At 42.6% G+C, this 21,778-nt stretch overlaps 2 protein-coding genes across 2 annotated transcripts; one reads left to right on the top strand and one right to left on the bottom strand.

Annotated features, from left to right (window-relative positions):
* Positions 1-1,026: 1,026 nt before the first annotated feature.
* Positions 1,027-6,762, bottom strand: PSMA7 (proteasome 20S subunit alpha 7). Its single transcript, XM_065032402.1, has 7 exons — positions 6,511-6,762; positions 4,997-5,123; positions 3,463-3,587; positions 2,583-2,705; positions 2,091-2,210; positions 1,508-1,570; positions 1,027-1,255 (listed from the first exon to the last, which is right to left on the bottom strand). Exons 1-7 carry the CDS (start codon positions 6,604-6,606, stop codon positions 1,163-1,165), a joined length of 747 nt encoding a protein of 248 aa, XP_064888474.1. The 5' UTR covers positions 6,607-6,762; the 3' UTR covers positions 1,027-1,162.
* A 293-nt stretch (positions 6,763-7,055) lies between these two features.
* On the top strand, positions 7,056-21,387 carry SS18L1 (SS18L1 subunit of BAF chromatin remodeling complex). Its single transcript, XM_005499598.4, has 11 exons — positions 7,056-7,332; positions 10,696-10,772; positions 12,066-12,150; positions 12,932-13,076; positions 14,256-14,453; positions 15,430-15,594; positions 16,511-16,612; positions 17,006-17,098; positions 17,624-17,743; positions 18,853-18,980; positions 19,184-21,387. The coding sequence occupies exons 1-11, from the start codon at positions 7,264-7,266 to the stop codon at positions 19,208-19,210; spliced, it is 1,209 nt and encodes a 402-aa protein (XP_005499655.2). The 5' UTR covers positions 7,056-7,263; the 3' UTR covers positions 19,211-21,387.
* Positions 21,388-21,778: the final 391 nt, after the last annotated feature.

The following is a 21,778-nucleotide window of genomic DNA, read 5'->3' as shown; positions in this document are numbered from 1 at the left end:
TTTTGGGGGTCAGGGCTGCTGGGGCAGTAACCACAACCACCCACAAGTCCCTAGGCTCACACCAACAAAACAGGGTGTGTGCTGGAACAGCTTCCTTGGAACCTGCTGCAGCCTCTAATTTCTCTGCTGGCAAAACAGCTGTGTCACATTGTCAACGGGCTTGTCCAAGGTGGCTGTGGCAAAATGAGGAATCATTACCTGCTGCGTCATAACCCCTTTTTGTTTATTTTTAAGGCAGTGATTCCCCTTGTTTCTACAGTAAAGCCTCAGATCTAATGCATAAGAGTTCTAACACCCAGTTGGTGACGCTGCTGCAGGTACTGTGCTGTGGGAGCAGTGTGAGGGGCTGGGGGCTGCAGCCAAGCCCTGGGCTGCTGAACCTCAAATCGTTCTCCACCAGGAATGTTTATTCTCTGGGGTGTGGGGCTGGCAGCTCAGGCAGCAAGTCCCAACACGAGGGAATGACACTGGTCCCTTGGGCCATCAAAATTTCAGTCTGAGGGCTGATAAATGAAATGCCAGTTCCAGACACTCACTTTCTCTCCCTGCTGTGCTCCAACACCTGTTTGAGCAGGAGGAAGCAGCTGCAGCTCTCCTGGCCTTGATTCCTGTGGGATGCTTTGCCCACACTTGGCTTGGCAGCACTGAGCTGTAAACAGCTTCTTTGTGGTGTGGGGGGGTTCTGGGGCTGTTCCAGTTCCACCCCCTTGGTGGACAGAAATAGGCAACTTGTAATAAAGGGACAACTGTGACTATTGCAGGTGGGTGCTGAGCCTGCTGGGTAAGAGCTCAGGAGGGGACTGAGGTGGCTCTGAAATGCAAAAAGCCAACACAAGGCCCTAAAGCACAAACTTAAACAAAAAAAGGGGGGGAAACTGACAACTCAGCATGGACAAGAATCATTAAACAAACTGAAGTGTCCAGGGGGAAAAAAAGGGAAAGTCTGTGTCCTTTAATAGGTCACAACTGCTGTTTTGTATCCAACCGAATAATCCCAGTGAACTGCATGCAAGGAACAGACAGACCTTTTTAAAATAAAAAAATCAGTAGGTTTATTGTAGGTCTCAGGAGGGCACAGTATGAGTGGAATGCCTACATGTCTATACAGAACAACCCATCACTTGAATTAAAAAGAAGCAGCTAAGCAGTTGAATTTCATTCATCATGATGTTTTCTTCTGCTTTTTCTTTTCATTTTCTTCCTTTTCTTTTTCAATTTCAGCAACATATTTCTCAATTTCTTCAGGGTTTAGGATCTACAACAGAAACAGAGCCGACCCTCAGGATACTAATGCAACCCAGAGGCTTTTATTTAAGCAGCTCCAGTTCTGACAGGGAGAGTTCACTGGTATTTATCCAGACACAACAACATTCTTTGGCCACTACTAATAAACAAAAGTATTTGCCAGGGCAGAACGTGAGATTAAGGGCTGGAAATTCATAAAAATCAACAACAACAGGATCAGAGAAACCGGCTGCAAAGGGAAAAGACAAAACTAAGACTTTACCTTCAGCGGCTGCTCTCGCCTCATAACCGCCAGCTCGATGTTCTTCCCACCAGACTGCACCACCTTAACAAGAGTCAGATTTAATATTAGGAGTGAGTCCATCAATTAATTCTAACCACCCCCTTTTAGGTCTTCTAAGAAGGAGACTGGACATGGATCAGGAGCATTTTGCTTGTGGGCTCTAAGCTCTCACTGCAGTAGCTGTGGGACTCAGATCAGGGTTCTGCTGCAGGCAGCAGTGAGCTCAGCGCTGGGGAACAAGCCCTGGTTTGTGCTGTTTTCTGGGTCTTCAATAAAGGAGCAAAACATCCCGCACACGGTTTAGCACACCTTTGGTGCATTTAACACCCAGAGCTGTTTTCCTCCCCAGACAGAAACTGTTACCTGAAATACAGGGTGTAGAATACACCCGCTGTTCTGACCCTGTAGTTTAATCCCACACGTATGGCTCACAACAAACAGTTTTCACAGATCCTTTTATAGAAAATCCTCGTGCGTGTCACAGGAAAGCGCACACACTCACATTTCAGCAGCTAATCCAGACACAGTGAAAAGCCCCAGGAGGGATTTGAAACAGACTGACCTCCAGAAGAGCCTTGATGACAAGCTTGATAGTGAGATCGTCTGTTTCAATGGCTTCATCAGTGTAGTTCTTCTCCAGAAACTCTCGCACAGATTTGGCTCCTCTGCCAATGGCATTAGCCTGGAAACATCGAGGGGAAAAACATGATGAGTGGAAGTTTAGAAAAGACTTCATTTACAGAATAAGCAAGAAATACAAGTTGTGCAATTATAAAAGCTAAATCTGCTTAGTGATCATCATGTATTTTTCAGAAGACTGAACGTGTTACTGCCCGCGTGTCACACAAGACAGCTGCCCAGCACAGGTGGGATTTTGGAAAACAGGGCAAGATTTCCCAAGGAAAGCTGGACCGCAGACTGCTGCTCAGTAAATTTGATCATGAAGGATTTCTGCAGCTGCGAACCAGCACCATCTGGTCAGTTAGATCTCCTTTCTAGACCAGCCCCTCACAAATATTTCATTACTTCTCCACAGAAGACAGAATCAACTCACCTTCCAAGCGTGGTACGTGCCAGAGGGGTCGGTCTGGTACAGCCGGGGGGTCCCATCGAAGTCAAATCCCACGATAAGAGCAGAGATACCAAAAGGTCTGCGGCCGTTGCTCTGCGTGTACCTCTGAGCAGAGAGGAGAGAGATTTGTTTCATCTGGGTGAGAGTTCGTAACAGTTTAAGAGAAACCAGGAATGTGCCAGAAAGACACAAATGTGAGACCACAGTAAAGGGACAAAGTGAAACTTCAGAAAGTGGCGCTCTGCTCTGGCAGATGATTACAGGAATTACACTATTATGATCATCACTACACTAATACATGGCTGTGCATAAGTAAATTAGGCTTTTTCTAATCCCCACTAGTTGCTGAAAATCAGTTTAATACCCTGGCAAATGAATAATTTTATCACAGAATGCAGTTGGACATATTTTTACACTGCTAATTCATTTTAAATTCATGAATATCAAATGTAAAAACATTAAGTCCTGCAGGGATTTGCTCCTCTCTTACCCTTCCCTGCAATGGCTCAGTGGGAAGAAAAACAAACAGGAGCTGTGAGGTTTTGACAACAACCCGGCACCGTTGTTATGAGAGTGAGCGAGAGCGGGAGATTAGCAGCGTGTTCCTGATGATATCACCAGCGGAGTTACGCAGTCCTCACCAGCACTAATTAATTTCTTCATCTTGGGAAAAAGCCCAAGCAGCAATCAACACTCCTTTTCTATTGCTCCATCCCTATTTCCAATAAACACCCGCAACGTTTTGTTGTGCTGATTTTTACCGATCAGCCGAGTAGAACACGGCCCGGACAGACATTTTCCGTATTTAATCTGAATCACTGTCAGGATGTATTTTTAAGCACCTCTGTGTGGTCCAACGTACCTGTTTCAGACTCGCGATGTAGCGCGTGATGTACTCCACGGTGACAGGATCCTCCACGGTCAGCCTGTGGCTCTGACACTCCACACGGGCTCTGTTTATAACTATTCTGGCATCAGCCGTCAGCCCTGAAACGACGGGGTGTTCTCAGATTCACGCTTCACACCGTACGCGCAAATAAAACACCTGTTCTTGCCCCAAAAGGCTCGTGAGATCAGTGACAACAGCGATGAAAAAAGCAAACGAGAGACCGCGCTTCCTCAGGTTTGCTGGGCGAGAATGGCGTTTGGGAGGCAACACAAAGAACCCAATGTACTAAAATAAGCAGAGGATTTAGTTTACAGCTTTCATGTTTAAGTTAGATAACGTAATTCTGAACCAGGTAATGGAAATATTACTGACAGACAGACAGCACTATATCTGGCAGCAAATTATCAGTCTCAATTCCCACACACATTGGGTTTATTTCCTATGCAGTCGCCCCAACTATAAACCAGCTTTATCTGCACAGCAGATCTTGTCCAATTGATGAGGCTACAGCAGCATGGTGTTAGTTGACAAAAATTAGTATGACACTTTGGAAAAAAAATAAAAATAAATGTATTTCTTATTTTAATTTTTAGCTAATGGTGCCATTTTCAATTTACACCGTTATTTCTACTAGACAACTTGTCTCCAAGCTTGTGAACTCCCATGTGTATCACAACCCTCAGCTGAGGAAAGCAGGCAGCAGGAGCTGAGCCTGTCACTCCTGATGCTACAAACCCCGGGGCATGTGCAGGTTACATCAGATCTGCCCTTAAAGCATTAGTGACACCGGCACAAAGATTCTGAACTACTTGAAGAGAAAGCTCTGAAATAGATTTTATCCCCATTTATGTTGTCTTTTTCAACTGTCATGCCTCATGTGTAAGCTTTGAACAATGGAAATTAAGGCATCTGGAACAGGAAGAATGTGGAACTGGAATATTTATGCTTCAAATCCAGAGCTGTTCATTCAGGAGGAGCCTTCTGAAGTAGAACAGAGGCGATTTTTCTTTGTTTTATGCAGGACTGCAAAATTTAGCTTTTTTGGCTTGATGCATGTGGGAAAAGATCCCCAGAACTGACAAATGTCTCTGTGGTATGCGTTAATAATAGGTATTGTATATATAAGATATAAAACTTGAACTATCTAATTTTTAATACATAAAATATCTAAACCAAATGCATACATATCCATTTAAATATATATATTTAAATGGGATATACCTGGATCTGTACCAACAACACATCAGTTCTCAGTCTTCATCCTCACAGTAAACCTAGAGGACCTTAGCAGCTTTAACACATATTTCCTGCCATTAGATCACTAGCTCGCTCTATATATTTACCCTTACAGCAGGCTACTGTTATTTTAAAAACAATAAGCAACCGTGGAAATACACTCTTTCCCACAGTCCTCAGCCATTTATGCTACGTGTTGTATGTCCTCAGAATCCATTAATGTACCCAAAGGTGCTGCAGTGACTGATAAAGCCCCAAAGGGACCACATACCTGCAAAGGCCATGCAGACGTTGTCATCCAGAGCACAGATCTTCCGTACAGTTCTTTCATCCTGAAGTTTTGCCACAGACTTCTTTTCCACACCAAGAACAACAATATCCTTCCCTCTTACTCCAACCTTCAACATATTAAAAGAAGAAGAAAAAAGTTAAGCTAGGCTCGAAATACTTCAGTCCTCGGAGACTTTACTGAAATGAGCAGGAAAAAAACAATAAACACAAGACCCTCACATTGTAAACATTATTTCCACTTTGAGTCAATATTGTAGTTCCTATTGCCACAACCTGGATAAAGAACTGATGGAACAAAAATTGCATTTGATTCTAGGGTGCGGCTTCATAATCAGCTTATACCAATTAATATCCATGTGGTCCAGGGAGATGTTCCCAGCGGTGTTTCCCCCAGCTCTGCCCACTCCAGACTGGTCTTTCCGCAGCCACAGAAGCAGGATGAGCAATAAAACCACAACTAGTCCAGTGCTATCGCTCAAGTCAGAACCCAAAACACCGAAGATTAGACCAAGTAAAACCTACAAGCAGCCTGTCCGCACCTTGATGTCCCAATTCAGACTTTGAATACAGCTTTTCCAACACCAGGGAGGAAAAAAGAGTTGAGCTTTTACACTCATTCCCACTGCGTCTCACAGGGTGATGGGAGTAATTTTGTCTTACAGGGTGGCCCTGCTGTTACAGATGTGTTACAGATGTTTCCAAAAACATTAAACACAACTTATCAATCAACAAGAGACAAGACAGAAGCTTATTATATTAGATGTTAGCTCAATTTTACAATATTTTTAATTTCTGGGGAAAAAAATAAAAGGATATTCTAAAGTAATTCTTGTTACATTTATTCTCATCCCAAAGGCAGTACATTTTCTTCCAGGAATTTTGTTATTTGAGAATGAATATTAATACACCTTTTCCCTCTCAGATGAAGTAAAAAAATATTTTAAAAAATTAAAAACAGACAAAAAACCACAACAACAACAACAACAACAAAAAACAACTTAATTGAGCAAAAGCTTAGGACATCTGCAAACTAAGAGCCAGAAAGTTGCTCCCACATGCCTTCACTGACACGCCGCCCAGCCCACCGGGAATCTGCATCTTGTAGGAGAAGAAAATCAGAAGCCGCTGCCGTTCCCAGCACCCGCAGGGAATGAACCAGAAGGTCCCGGTTCAGTTTGGCCGGGGTCGAACGGCAGCTCCGGGGCCGGGCCCGACACCCTGGGAGCGCACCTGTCCCGGGCCTCACGCTCAATGCACGAGAGTTCCCAACGCTCCCCCCAAAAAGCCACAGGAATGGCCTGAAACAGAGCGGGAGTTTACAGCCATCCCCTCTGAGGAAAATGGTGATTGTTCGGGCGGTTCCAGGCCCAGCACCCGCCCGGCCTCGGGGCAGCTCCGGCGGCCGCTCTCAGCCCGTGATGGTGACAGAACCGCCGGGCCAGGCCCCAGCCCGGGCCTCCCCTCAGCGGCCACCGCCGCCCCGGCCTCACTCACCGCCGTGGAGCCCTTCTTCACCGCCTCCTGCGCGTACTCCACCTGGAAGAGGTGCCCGTCCGGGGAGAAGACGGTAATGGCCCGGTCGTAGCTCATGGCTGCCGCCCGTGCGTCCCCGCGGGCCGGAACCAGTCGCCTCCCTCAAAACAGCACACTCATCCCCCGCCCCCCGCTTCCGGAGCCGCCCGCCATCCCGCCGCCGCGCCGACGGCGCCCCCTGCGCCAACTGCGTACGCTGCACCCCGCGGAGGGGCGGGGCCCTGCCTGCGCTCTTGGCGTACGGAGCGCCGCGTTACGCATCTAGCGTAGGCTGGCCGGCGGCTCCCCGCTTTCCCCGCGCTGGCGCGCTTGGCGTACGCGCCGGCCGCCTTACGCAGTTGGCGCAGCGCCGGCAGGGAGCCGGCGCTCGGCTGCGACAGGAAGCCCCGGCTGCAGGGACGCACCATGTGCGGCCGGCGGGGAGGAGGCGGCGGCGGGGGCGGCCGCGGCGGCCGCTTCCCGCCCCCTTTCCCGAATCCCCGCCGCCGCCTTCCCGCCCCGAGCCGGCGGTTTGGGCGGCGGGGCGAGGGCGGTGCGTGCCGGCCGGCGGTGCGGTGCCCATGTCTCATTGCTGGGCGCAGATCGTACCATCTGCGCCGGCTCCCCTCCCCATGCACTGCGGAGAATCTGTGCACGGCAATAGCAGCCAGATAATAACAATATTATTAGAGCCTGGAACCAATATATTATAGACACATAAAAAAAGCCCCCACCATGTCGGTTGCCTTTGCTTCTGCTCGCCCAAGAGGCAAAGGGGAGGTCACCCAGCAAACTATCCAGAAGGTAAAAAAGCATGCTTTTCTACAGACAATTTTAGACATTTATTCCGTCCACGCTCCTGTGGTTGAGGCAGGAGGTTTATTTCTAGGGCGATGAGGAGAACTCGTGAATTTGCGAGGGCTGCAGAGATGGACAGCTGGAGAGAGAGGTGGGGGAAGGAGGAGGAGGAGGAGGTGGAACAAAGCAAAGGTGTTCAGAGCACTGCAAAGGGAGAGCCGGAGAAAGACTTAGGGAATAAAATTGGGATGGCACGTTCTGCTGTTCGCCAAGGGGAAAAAGGCTGCCAATAATACCTTGGGAAATTGCAATAAAATTTGCAAATATATTATTAATTTATGATGGTATGCTAGCTTCTGGCCCCTGAAAAATCTAACCTCAAAAATGAATTAAAATAAAATACTGAATTTGCAAAGCTTTTCTTTTGTATTTGGATGCAGAATTTTAATCTCGCAGAAGACAGAGGGAGCACCGATCACTGGTATTTTTCATATACTATTATTATGGTTTGTGGTGTGTTTCTTGATGCTTGATGACCAACAAAGGTTTTATAAGATTTTCTCCGGAGAGGAGCTCTCAGAGGGGTCTCCTGAGGACGCCAGAGCAGAGGGGTCCTAGTTGGGAAGTTGTTTCCTATTTAATAGGGTTGGCAGCAGGACTGTGCACACATCCTGACACCCCTTCCTCCTGCAGAAGGAAACGGTCTGGAAGGAAGGGGCTGGAAATGTCAATAAAGAACATGCACGTTTTTCCTTTTCCCGCTAATTCTCATTTGTACTTGTACCGTATTTCTCGTGTGCTCTGCGCCGCGGAGGTGCGTCGTGGTGCGGTGGCACTGAGGTGTGTGGTCCACTCAGAAATGGTGACCAGTGGAGCAATGTCACCGGTAGTACAGCAATGACCTGGTCATCAGTGGGTTTTCCAGCCAAACCATCATCTGGTGCCAATTTGTGACTTCTAGGGAAGAAAAACCCTCAGTAAAAGACTGTGATGGAACAGAGGTTAAGGCAGAACAAAGTGCCACAAGGGAGACTGAAGAGGTCACTTGGATCTCAGGAGACTTACGGGGAAACTAATCCCATTTTATGCAGCTCTTGCAGCATGTGTGGTATTGTGAACCCAGTAATTTTAATCATGAAAATATTTCAGACTCAGTGGATAAGATTTTCTTTAACCTCCAGATTGGTTGGGGTTAGGACAGAATTTCACAGTTCAGATAGTTTGTACGTAAAACCATGAGAGTATCCGCAGGCAAAGGGCAGCCAAAGTATCTTTGGTTTGATTTTCAACCCCTTTTTGCATATTCATAAACTTTGTGGAAGCTTCAAAATGTTATTTCTTTACAAACAACGTGTAAAAGCATTTCCCATCCCGTGTACATTTGCTGGTGTGTCACCTGAGGACCGCTTGTCGGTGCTGGACTGTTGGCTGGGATTTTCTGTTGGACGAGTGGTGGTGCTGAGGAAGAGACTCGCGGGTACCGTTAATGGGATGTTTCATCGTCAGGGACAGAAATGGGGCCATGAGTGAAGGAGCAGGTGCTGGGAACTCAAAAATCCTCATTACAGTGAGCTTTCTGCAACATATACCACTGTGACAGAAAAACAAGATTACTCTTATTTCCATTCATAATATATAAGCAGCTTATTTTTATTTATTAATTCAATTTTGATAGTCTTTCAAAGCTGTTATTATCCCAGTACCAACTGTTCCTGAAATGGATTTCCCATAGGAAGTTAGAGCTTTGTGGTGCTTTAAAATTGTTCATCCAATAGCATTTGCGGGGCAGTAAACTTCAGGTTTTCTGTGCAGTGGAGATCAGAAATTGGTTCTTTTTTCCTAGTAAGTTAGGAAAAGACCTGTTCCTGACGCCTTTTTCAGTAAGCAAAATGTTTTCCAGCTAAGTCTAGAAGCATAGCCCTTTTCCGATGAAGGTATCTGTCATATTGCTTGGCCTCTTGCTGTTGAATACACATCTTAACTGAAAGTGAAAATATTGTCAGTGATACCTGCTGTGGAAACCGAAAAGGATGGGTTTATATTCTTTGCTAATACTGTATACAGAATTTCCACTGATACAAGTGGAAATTCTGTGCGATGAGGACAGAGCACAAAACAAAGAGCTGCACTGTACCGCAGGCAGGAGTATTTTCCCTTAAAATGGCCCGCAGCGCCCAGGTTGCCATGAGAGCCCAGGCGGGCGTGCAGAAAAGTTAAGACCAACTTGGAAATGATGAGCAAGAAGCCGGATGAGCTGAGCTCCCTGAGGGAGGGACCTCCACGGTCACCGAGCCCTTTGCGTCCAAATGGGTCAAGAATTCGTTCTGAGCAGAACACAGACCTACACAGATTAATTCACATGTAACTCATGAAAAAATGTTATACTTTCCTCAAGAGTTCTTCTGTCATAATGACACAATGGTTCAAAGGCCCGGTCTTGTAAGCACTTAATAGTAGTGGTATCTACAAGGTGTATTATGTAGTGAGTTTTTGCTTGATGCAAATCTAAATTTGTAAATATTGTTGTTAGTTTTCCACTCATTCACCTGCATTCACAAGAAAGCTGAGGGAAAGAGACAAACTATTGTATTTGAAATTTTAAAACAAATCAAAGGATATTTTAAGGATATTTCATTGTAGTATCAGTTAATTAAATAAAGGTCATTGGCTCAGTTGTCCATCAGCCCTGATTTTCTTGGCACAGGTCAGTCACTAAAATGTACTGAATGAAACTAAGCAAGCAGCCACTGAGACACATAAATTAATTGATATATAATGACTCTGTTTTCATTTTAAGCCCTTCCTGTGTTAGAACTGAACTACCCCAAAGAACATATTGGGATGTAATTCTCTTAAATGTGCTTCCAGTAGATCCAGTAATGCAAATTTTCTACTTCATCAAGTTCAGTACATCAAGTCTGCACACATGAGTCCTATGCAGGAAAACCAGTAGGTTTAAATTGCTTGAAAGTATATTTCCTATTTGAAAGTAGGTGTGTTTGTAAAGTCTGAAGTTTTGGAAAGGGCTGGACAGTATTTTAGAATGAGGCAAAGGTATTTCTTAGTGAAAGTGTGTTCTTTCTTCAGCACAAAAGTCTATTTGCCATTTAAGGAGCAAAAAAAGGTAAGTCCAGTAATTCTCCTGAGTTGAATATCTCAACTAACTCTCTTAAAGATAACTGTTCATAAATGATGATTTGAAAAGCACAGTCTTGTGGCCCAATAAAGTCACCTGCAGATACTTTGTAATATCCCAAGGCAACAAAACTGCATAAGACAGTGCGGGGGCAAGTGTAGAGTATCACAAGAACACAGGACTTTGATAGGATTCTCATAGTAACGTGTTTTGATCGTGTTTCTTTTATGCAGATGCTAGATGAAAATCACCACCTAATACAATGTATTATGGATTATCAGAGCAAGGGGAAAACTGCAGAATGTACTCAGTGAGTATTATGAGGTTTGGGATGTCAGAAATTTTTGGTGTAGTTAAGAACAGTATTATGAACAGTTCTGTTCACTCATCACTGAGAAAACACTTGGACTATTTTTTTAGATTCACTTGTATTGAGAAATGTATATGGTTCTTGCAACAGAGTTGGGTTTTTTTCTGAAGTATTTAATATTTACAATATTTTAACAGATAATTTATTAAAATAATTATAAACAGTTATGGCTCTCGGACCACTTGCTCTATGCAGATTCATTAAATACAAGCGGAATCGGGTACAAAATAAATAACACATTTTCATCGGGAGGTAGTTAAATGTTAAGGGTCAGCCCTGTGGTTATCTACGGCTATAACAGTGTGCATGTGGACATACCAGTTTGTGTCACTGCTTACTACTCCTAATCTTGAAAGTAAAATACTTCTATAAACTTTAGGAGTTAAATCTCAGTCGAGAAGAATAGCCGGTCTGCCCCGTGAAAGGTAAAGTTATGGGATCAAGCCCAGAAATCTGTGCTTTCAAAATAATTGTCTAAAAATGATGCCTTTGCTAAAGAAGTCATGTCACCATTCTGGCTTCATTTTTATGCTACTTTTCCCACTTTGCAACCTTTCTCCCCGATATCAGAAGAAAACTCAGGCTAAAGAAGAAATTATTATTTTCTCCGTATTTTTTTCCCTGTTTCCCAAAGTGTGACTCTTCACTTTGCTCGGTGGCACAGCTGTTAGTTTTCTTTTGTTAGTTTTGCACCTCCTGTTCTTCATGAGGAGCTTTCCCAGTTCACTGAGAGCTGTTGGTTCTGATGGGGTTTGCTTGGCTCAACACTCCAGGTGGAACACTCTTGTAAAAAACCTTGTTGCTCTCAGCTTGCTGGCAGGGCAAACAGGTTTTGGTTTGGGGAGTTCTGGAATTTCATTACTACCAGGATCCTTGTTCAACAGAGGAAGAAAAAGTGGGTAATTGTTAGAGCAGCCGAGTGGGTGTCAGTGCCCAAAAACAGAGGTCCCAGCTTCACAGATGACTCCAAGTGCTTTCGGAGGACAGTGTATTTTACCTCTCCCTTCCCCCAGGTTTACCCATTGGTAAAAGGGGTGTTGGGCGCACTGATCCTTAGTGAAAAGTACGACAGCACAGATATAGGTCATTACTATTTATTACGACAGATGAAAAGTGGGCCAATTTAATTTAACTAATCATTTCTAAATAGAAAAAAAAAAAAAAAGAGATAAAGGTTTGGAATTTTCTGTCTTGTTAACCCTTTCTAAATAAGCTTTACTCCTTATTCTGTAGATACCAACAAATCTTGCACAGAAACCTGGTTTATCTGGCAACAATAGCAGATTCTAACCAGAATATGCAGTCCTTGCTTCCTGCTGTAAGTACCAGTGCTACCATCAGGTATTTTTACTATGCCAGAGGGAAATGTTGTTTAATTCTGTTCCTGATCACTGTCAATAAACCATTTTTTAGTATTTTTGCAGCTAAAGTCTTGAAGTGGTCCAGTAGACCACTAAACAAATCAAAAGCTACTTTTACTGTGTTTAAAACGTACCTTTGAGATATTTGTGTTAATCTGTGTGTCTGTACCTCAAGGTCTATATATTACAAGTGGTGCAGGGGCACAGATCTGAACAGGCTCCATTTGTTCCAGATTCATTATTCTTCACCTATTCTTACTGTATTCTTTAATCAGGAAAACCATTCCACTGTTGTATATCAAAAGTCTAATGCAGCGTTTTGGCATTGGTTTGTGTTATTCTTGCTGAATGGGTGGATTTCGGAGGTATCACACATAACACAAAACACAGCGTAGCTTTATGCCTGACGAAGGTCAATTTGTCAACACACTTCTGTATTGTCTTTGCTAATGCAACCTCCCCTAGCAGTTATGTTCTAACCCACACAAAATGAAATTCATACGAGTAAGAAAGAATGGGCACAGATCTTCACGGTGCTGCCTGCCAGCTTTTCTGTATCGTGCTGAATGTCATTCACACACAGTCAAATTAAAGGTTTATGCAAGCAAGCCCAAAACGTGCAGAAAGCACATACTTAGTTGAGGCAGTTTTTACTCATAGCCAGGCTAATTTGGGGGTTATTATTTTTCTAATTAAAGCCTAACCAAAAATTCGCTTCTGCTCCTTGTTTTTTTGCAGCCACCGACACAAAACATGAACTTGGGCCCGGGAGGAATGACTCAAAGCGCGTCCAACCAGTCTCTCCATTCCCAGAGCAATCTCAGCGATGCCATCGGGACGGGCCTTCCTCCGTCCTCCCTCATGCAGAGCCAGATCAGCAATGGTGAGCTGCCGGCCCCTTTGTGCTGCTTCGCTGTTGCTCGGCAACAAAATCATTAATGCAGAATATACTTACCGAGCTGTAAAAGACCTTTCCTAACTCACCTTTCAGGCATATGGGGATTTCAGGCACATGCGGAAATCGTCACAAAATGGCTACAGTCAGTAATGACGTTGGCTTCTGTGAGAGCTCCAGGCTGTTTAGGGTTTCTATAGGGGAAATAAAAACCATTTTTTTTAGAAATATGTAATAAAAATCATCAAGTAAAGATGCATCCAGGTTTTTAGTAAGAAAAATTATATATTGTGTTATTTTTCTCTTGGAGGTAGTGGGGTTGGCCAGGGCAAAGTGGAATTGCTTGCATGACTAACCACACAACCATTTAGATTGCAAACACCTTCCAGAATATGTCTTAAAAATAATCTGGTGTTGCCTCAGTCTTTGTCCTCTACAGAAGCTTGCAGGGCTTGTGCTATGTAGCCAAAGAGTTTGCACAGGCATTCATGTGAATAAAACAGTCTATTTGTTTCTTTTGTTTGTGCAACTAAAAAGAAACTAATTGAAAGACAATTTTTTTTAAAACTCTCTGTATTTTATAGTATGAGCGATCTGTTTATTTATTTTGTAGTTCATAGTTATTTAGTCAGTTCTTGCTTCTGTGGATCTTACCCAGAGGGACAGAAAGAAAAAACAGTTTCTCCAAATAGAATAGAAAGATCTGATTGTAAAATCACAGACCCTGGCAGGGGGACTCGAGTCATGAAATTACTTCTAACATTTTTAAATATCTATTTGTGGTCAAGCTGATAGTACCTTTTAAACTAATGGATGAGGTACCTGCTTTAAACAGTTACAGCTTGTAAAGTGAACTTATTAAATTTATCTGGGCCTTCTTTTTAAAAGATTTATTACCTAGTATAAGTCTTATAGCAAGTCAGTCAAAACATTGGTTTGTGTTGCTAAGAATCTACATTTTCAGTGTCACTGCTGCTGGTTTTATTTATTTGTGCCCCCCTCCCCACGCGAGTTTTTTAGTGTAATTCAGTGCTGGTGGAAAGAACCAGACTGGCAGTCCTGGAGACTGGAGTCACCCGCGGAACAGAAGCAGCCAGGGCTTTAATGCTCACTGCACGTTGCAAATAATGGGCCAGATTTTCTTGTTGCTCTCTTTAATTTTTCCAGGTCCTAATCACGTGTCTATGCAGCAGTCAGGCCAGAGCACAATGCCCACAACCTCCCTGAGCATGAGTGTCAGCAGCCACGGGACTGGGCCCGGTTACAGCCACACGGTGCCTGCGTCTCAGAACGTGCCAATGCAAGGCCAGGGGTCAATAGGCAATTATGTCTCTCGAACAAACATCAACATGCAGTCTAACCCAGGTAAACTCCCTCTTCCTCCTTCCGCGCCAACTTGACTTTTCAGTGACCTCGGAAGCTCACCACACGTTAATTTGTTCTGTAAATATTTGCTGTAGAGAGCGACAAACATCCGAGAGGAAAACACAGCTTTAAGACATCAAGGTGTCGGGCAGCGGTGCAAGTCAGAACAGTTTCAGACTGGCTTTAACTTACACTGACTTGCTGTGGTTTGCAGTGAGCTGGGGAAAAGACTCTTAACTGAAAACGCAGCAGCTCTGATAGCCCTGGGCAGCAAATCCACAACTATGGGTGGGATCTGAGAAGCACCTTTATCCAAGCTGAAAGAACCTGCCAAAGAGTACTACCCATTTACTGTTTGTACATTACTACCCCTTTTTTGTTATGTTATTGCTACTTTGCACTGCTTGCAGGGCATAGAGAGACTAGGAGACAACTCAGAATTAATCTCTTAATTTATAAAAATGTTTGCTGCTGAGTATTGAATGAGATGTCCAATGCGTAAGAGTTCTTTCTGACAATATGAAATTTAGGGATCGAATAAATCTTAGAATGTGAATTTCTTTAAACTGTGTAATCATCAGGTATATAATCAGATGGAAGTAGAAGAGTTGATTAGAAAAGAAATGCAGCAATGAATTAGTCAGGAGGTGGAGAGGAACAAGCATCAGTTCTTATTTCTTTAATTCTACTGTAATAATGATTACGTTCTTTTAAATAAACTGAGAATAATCAAGGCTAGATGTATTTTTACATGTCTGACTGATGCAAATGGAAAGAACTGACTGTGTGATAACATCCTTTCTGGGTTACAGCGCAGCAGAGTTAAATACGTGTAGTAGGAAAATATCCTCCCTGTGGAAAACTCACAGAATTATCAGGATACATGCTAGTCGAAGGCTCTAACTTGCTTCCAAAGAAACTAGGGTGAGAACTGTCACAGCCTTTTAGAAACCAGCCTTTTCTCTGTACATCGTAGTGTCCATGATGCACCAGCAAGCAGCAACATCACATTACAACTCGGCGCAGGGCGGGAGCCAGCACTACCAGGGCCAGTCCTCCATCGCCATGATGAGCCAGAGCAACCAGGGCAACAGCATGATAGGCCAGCGGCCCATGGGCCCCTACAGAGCTTCACAGCAAGGTAACGGCTCGGGCTACTCACTGATAGAGTTATCATTGCATTGATGATATTCGGTCTGTCCTGTGGGGGTAAGTAAGTCGGCAGAATTTCCAAGTCACCCTAATGAACAGGGAATCCCATCCGGGAACAGAGGAAATCTTGGATGGTGGAAGGACCACGACAATCAGATTTATCTATTTAATTATTTCAGGTGTTTAGAAAAACAAGTCTATCTAAGAACAATCAGATATCTCTAAAGAAAAGATGAACAATTTGATATACAGCTCACTCAAGCCTCTGGGAATCTTTTCAGTTCTTTCAAATGGTATTGGATCCGCCATAACATGGTACAGTTACCAAGGAACACATTTCTGCAGAGAAGATATATTTTTCCAGCAATTAGTATGAAAAATTAGGCCAAGGAAAAGAAAACACCAGAGGATAGCTACCATGCTCTAAGACCTCTCTGGAAAAAGTTCTTAAGAGGTAATAAAGCTGCTAGACTGATTTTAACACAAACTGGATTTTGCTAAGAAACAGATTAATATATTAAATAAAATATATTGAATTCTGACTGTGTTTTAGAGCAAGAAATATGTTCCTGAGCTTTCTAACAACTCGGATCAGTAGATGAAATGTAGCCATTCGTTTCAGTATTGCCACAGAAGTGAGTGGTTTTAGGATATGTTACTGACTTGCGTAGTTTCAGTTTGAACCAGTTTTTCCTGAGAATAGAAATTTATTTCCTTTTTCTAGTTAGCAAAGCATCTTTGAAACTTCTCTCAATGCACACAGTTTGTTTACTTATCCAGATGTAAACATCATTTTCTAAAAAAAAAAAAATACATATATATATATATATATATATATATATATAAGAAAAACCCATCCCTTAGGAGTCTACAGGCTCAGTTTGCTCTCTTGTCTTCGCCTGCAGGTTCCTCGCAGCAGTACATGGGGCAGGAGGAGTATTACAGTGAACAGTACAGTCACGGCCAGGGCTCGTCAGAGCCCATGAATCAGCAATATTATCCCGATGGTAAATCCTCCGAGCTGTCGTCACTGGAATGCTGCTGTAGACCCGCATGACCGCCACATCCAAGGACATGGCAAAGCCATTACGGTTCATTTCCAGTTGAAATGCTAGAAAATTCTAATCCTGGGGCATGGGAGCCCGGTACACAACCATTCACATCAGTGCATCCTGCAATCCAAACTGCTTCAAAAAGAGCACAAAGCCAAGTTTGGATTAGTAAATGCAAGAGATTTATCCATAGGTGTGACTTCCCTTGCCGTGTGTTTGACCTTCTAAGTGGTCTGTATTTCATTTTTGCCTCATCTTTGTACATAAGCAGCTTCATAATACATCATTCAACAATACATTTATAGTTATATCACAATGTATCTGATGAATCTTTGCGATTCCTTGCAGGACATGGTGATTATGCCTATCAGCAGTCATCCTACACTGAGCAGAGCTATGACAGGTCGTTTGACGACTCTACACAGCACTATTATGAAGGAGGTAGGAAAATACATCAGCAATCTTTGTAAAACAGAGCTCTAATCCCCTAAAACACTAGTGAAATGCTCATGAAAATGTAAAATATTACTTGAAATCTCTGCATCACTAAGCACTACTTAGCTGTTACTTAAGGACCTTCCAGGAAGCAGTTTGGCTATGGATAGCAGTTTTTATACGGAGACTCTATCAGACAGTATCCACAGCATCATGTCAGTGGTATCTTTGTGACTCTTTTTCTTCAGAAACACTTCTGGGATTAAAAATTCCTCTGGGGAACAGGTTCCTTGTTTGTTTGTTTAGTGATATGTATAAATAAACAGCTCTCTCCTGTTCCAAAAAACCCTAAAAATCACTGAAGACATAAACATCCTGATTGGCAAAATGCAATCATCTGTTTCTGAACAGAGCACTTGTCCATGAGTTCCAGACCAAGGCTCTTTATGTCGTTGTTTTCCTTATGATTCACATAGACAGTGCAATACCTGCCTCATCTATAACCAAATTGTTTCGATTCTTCCCGGTTAGGAAATTCTCAGTACAGCCAGCAGCAGGCAGGATACCAACAGGGAGCTGCACAACAGCAAACATATTCCCAGCAGCAATACCCAAATCAACAGAGTTACCCAGGACAACAGCAAGGATACGGTAAGAAAACCATCACAGACCAGTCAAGCGTTTGCAATTCTTCATCCTGATGCCTCCGTTCCTAAGCTAAAATGTGCTGTAGATGATTTCCTGGATTAACCTGGGACATTTACGTACCAAAACTAGCTGAAGAGCGTAGCATGAAAAGGGATTGTGGGCCGTAACATACATTAGTACAGCACTGCATTCCATACGGTCATGTTAGCATCCTGAATCTCTCTCTCATGCAAGACAGAAAGTTCACTTTGCCTTTGAGGTAGCTTGTATGTATCCTCAGTCTTTGGGAGAATTAGAACATTTCAGGTTATTTAGTATGAAAACAGGGTCTGAAGAGATCGGAATAAAGACCAGCTTCAAGGCAAGGGATTGCTGGTGCGTCTCCCAAATGGGATGGTACTTTGAACTGGTCATGTTGACCAAACTTAATAAATTGATGTTGATATAAACAGCAAAGCCATTTTAGAAATGTAAAATCTCATTAAATTGATTGACACCTGACTGTGGTACTAGTAGATAGTTCAGACTACTAAAACCAGACATATTCTGTTAAATTAAACCCCAGTTCCATTTATGATGTTAAAATCTGGCCTCCTCTTTTTAAAGGTTATTCTTCATAAAAATCCAGCAAAAAAAGTGCACATAGCCATCTATATACAGAATATACAGTCCCAAATAAAAGGAAATCAATATCCCTGTGCAGTTGTGTGTCTGATTTCCATGTTTTGCAAGAGATTTCTTAGGTTCTGCCTGGTCAGCAGGGCTTACGGTGGATAAATAGGAAGTTAAATGTGCAATTGTTACTAAAGTAAAGGCCAGGTAGCTGCAGATAGGTAATAACTGAGCTGTGCCAATAGAAATTTCAGAGAGGCAAGTAACTTAAAAGTATATCATATTTTCTGAGCAAAGTTTGAAACTTGAACTGAAGTTTACACTGCTTCAACTAGAACATTATTAGTATTAACTCTTTGTAGCATGAAGCTAGAGGGGAGGTCTGGGCAAGTTCACACTTGCAGGGTGTACTTTGTTACCATCATGCTTTACACTGTGTTAACCATCAGAACTCCCCCTAGCAAATGGAGCTGTAGTGATAGATTCTGGTGTCTTCTCAGGTCCTGCGCAAGGAGCCTCCTCACAGTATTCCAGCTACCAACAGGGACAGGGGCAGCAATATGGAAGTTACAGAGCTTCTCAGACAGGCCCATCCGCTCAGCAACAGAGGCCTTACGGCTATGAGCAGGTAAATTGTCTAAATCTCTACTAGGAAAAAGCAGATTGAGCTGTTAGCTTTGCAGAGAAAGCTATCTGATCATTTGATGCAAGCATATTGGTGATACTTCAGTGGGTCTTTCAAACTTCGTAGACCAAAAGAAATTGTCTAACTCACTGTTTGTAAACCTCTGGTATATTCTTCTCCAACGCTTTTATTTCTCTTTTTTATAGGGACAATATGGAAATTACCAGCAATAAAAGAATATGATCCTGTATCGGATTAATTTCAATCGTATATCCATCTTTTGAACTGGATGTACAGGCAGTTTTGATTAATTGTAATATGTTGGTTACCCCTTAGCACAAAGCAGCGTCTGTATGTGAACAGTGTTCATTTCATGCTGGATATGAAGCAGTGCACTACTGGTAACAAGACAATGCTTTAATGGTTTGATATTTGGTGCTGTGTATAGTATTGTATGTTGATACAATGCAGAAGTTTTTTTTCATTTACTCCCCCCCCAACCCCATTCTTGATGTTTCTAAATAGCTTTAGGATCATTCGATCACAGTTGTGCCCCGCTCTGGAAAAGAGCCAGGTTATTCTGCAGTCTGGCTCGATACAAAGCCATTCAGTCCAGGGAGGGATCCTGCGGTAGGTTACTGATCTTTTTTAACTGAGTACATGGAGGATTACCTGCCAGCCTCCGAAATCCATGGCTCTGAACTTTATTTCTTAAGAACAAGGGGATGGATGCATTCCTTATGCGAAGACAGTTCTATGCTAGATGATAAAAAGAAAATTAACTGCAACTTCTGTAATACCTACCTACCCAAGTCTAATCTGCCTAAGTCCACATTTCTGTTTTACAACTTACAGAAAGAGGTTCAACACCTGTATTCAAGGAAGTGTTAATCACTAGAGGCACCTTTTATAGATCCATATAAATCAAGGTATTTCTGTCATGGAAAGAAATACAGAAGGGAGCTCCGAGCTCTGCAGTGTCAGCCTACTATGCGACAATATTGCTTCATATTGTGCTTAGCTGAGAAAAACATCTGCCAAAACTCCAGTCTTAAATATGCTACTCCAAATTTTATAACTCGCATATACATTTTCACGCCACATTTCGCAAGCAGGTGGCTGGCATCCCTTCTTTATTTCCCGTTCTTCCATTGCCCTTGCTCAGATTTTCCAGCAAGCGCTATAACCATAAATATTGTCAAATTTTTGGTTGATTGTTCGTGTAGCTCATCATCACTTTTATTTTTCTCTTGTAGCTTGACAGAAATAGTTCAGAAGTAAAATTTAAAAAAATCCATGTTTATTGGAGATAAGCAAGTGAATTCAGCTTTAATTGTGAACCAATATCATGCATATAGAGAGGGGAACTCTTAATGGGGTCAGCCAGTGAGAGAATACCTAGAGAGAGAGAATTTAGAAATAAAAACTAGTGGTATGTGAAAGCCAGTATGAACAACGTTAAAGTCACTTCTATTCAGTTTTATATGTTCTTTAAAAGTGTTTTTAAAAAGTACTCATAAAGTGCTTATATAAAGTGCTGAACAAAACACCATGTCCAGATTTCTCTGAGGCAAAAGGCTGGGATGATGATAATCCATGAGCATTTTTTAATATAGGATTAATTTCAAATTTACAATAGAAATACATCCTCTGTAGGATTTTCTCCTTTTATTTGCCTGAGCTGGTGTATTTATGGGATTTTGAGTTCTAGTACTTTATATTTTGAAAAAGCAACACCACAGGAAAGGAAAATAACAGATCTCTCAATTTGTTATTTTTCCTGTAGAGGAAAGTCGTTAACTGGACTGCTCAAGGGTTGACTGTTAAATGTTGTCCAAGCACTGCCCTTGCTACATTACTGATTTTAATTACTGATAATAGAAGACTTTTTTCAGTTAGTCCTCATTTCTCTCATCTTTCCTGCTGGTGTTTTCATACTAATAAGTACTCTCAAATAGCAAGGAATGGAAAGGAAGATTGTTTTCTTTACAATATATTAATATTACAGGTAGCCAGAAGAATGCAGTATTGCTCTTTGCCAGCTTGGAAATATGTCTTTTATGTGGTTTTTGAGAGAATATGAACAACAATTGAAACAAAACAGCAACATTACACCAATCTGAAATGTCTTACATTAAGAACTTCTTGAATGTTGTGTATATAATGTATTTGAAAGAGCACTTTGGAAATAGTTTGTACATTTATTTCCTAATTTATACATGATTTTTGGTGTTAATATTTCTAATTGTTAATAACAAAATGTTTATTTAATGTGTTGTCCATTTTTATGTATTAATGTGGAAACAAAGTGATGCCAGCATTTTGACTTCTTCCATTAATTGTATCATTTTCTGTTTTGTAATACAGAATGCTCGAAAATTGTTTAGGTTAAATATTATCTGAAAACGAAGTTGGTGGTACTTTTCTTATGACACAGACTTTTGAATGGAAACAACAGATAAAAGGAGATTCTTGTGAGTTGCACCTTCTCCAATACACTTCGTAGATAATTGTCACAGAATCACAGACTGTCCTGAGCTGGAAGGACCCACAGGATCGTTGGTTCCAACTCCCGTCCCTGCACAGGACACCCCACAGTTCACACCATGTGTCTGAGGACGTTGTCCAGTCTCTTCTTGAACACTGTCAGACTTGAGGCTGTGACTCCTCCCTGGGGACTCTGTTCCAGTGTTCTGTACCCTCTAGGTGAAGAACCTTTTCCTCATGTCCAACCTGACCCTCCCCTGGCCCATCTTCCTGCCATTCCCTCGGGTCCTGTCATGTGTGGATGACAAAAGCTT

Source organism: Columba livia, chromosome 16 (assembly GCF_036013475.1).
Source record: "Columba livia isolate bColLiv1 breed racing homer chromosome 16, bColLiv1.pat.W.v2, whole genome shotgun sequence".
In the NCBI taxonomy this organism is placed as follows: domain Eukaryota; kingdom Metazoa; phylum Chordata; class Aves; order Columbiformes; family Columbidae; genus Columba; species Columba livia.
This window is presented reverse-complemented; position numbering and strand designations above follow the sequence as displayed.

Bases quoted from the DNA above. Each gene is read 5' to 3' on its own strand.
- SS18L1 (XM_005499598.4), top strand. From the start codon at position 7,264: ATGTCGGTTGCCTTTGCTTCTGCTCGCCCAAGAGGCAAAGGGGAGGTC. The intron at 15,595-16,510 runs GTAACGGCTCGG...CTTCGCCTGCAG, and splicing joins CTACAGAGCTTCACAGCAAG to GTTCCTCGCAGCAGTACATG. The intron at 17,099-17,623 runs GTAGGAAAATAC...CTTCCCGGTTAG, and splicing joins ACAGCACTATTATGAAGGAG to GAAATTCTCAGTACAGCCAG.
- PSMA7 (XM_065032402.1), bottom strand. From the start codon at position 6,606: ATGAGCTACGACCGGGCCATTACCGTCTTCTCCCCGGACGGGCACCTC. The intron at 2,211-2,582 runs GTGAGTTGATTC...CGATGTTTCCAG, and splicing joins GCACGTACCACGCTTGGAAG to GCTAATGCCATTGGCAGAGG. The intron at 1,571-2,090 runs GTCAGTCTGTTT...ACTCTTGTTAAG, and splicing joins TCATCAAGGCTCTTCTGGAG to GTGGTGCAGTCTGGTGGGAA.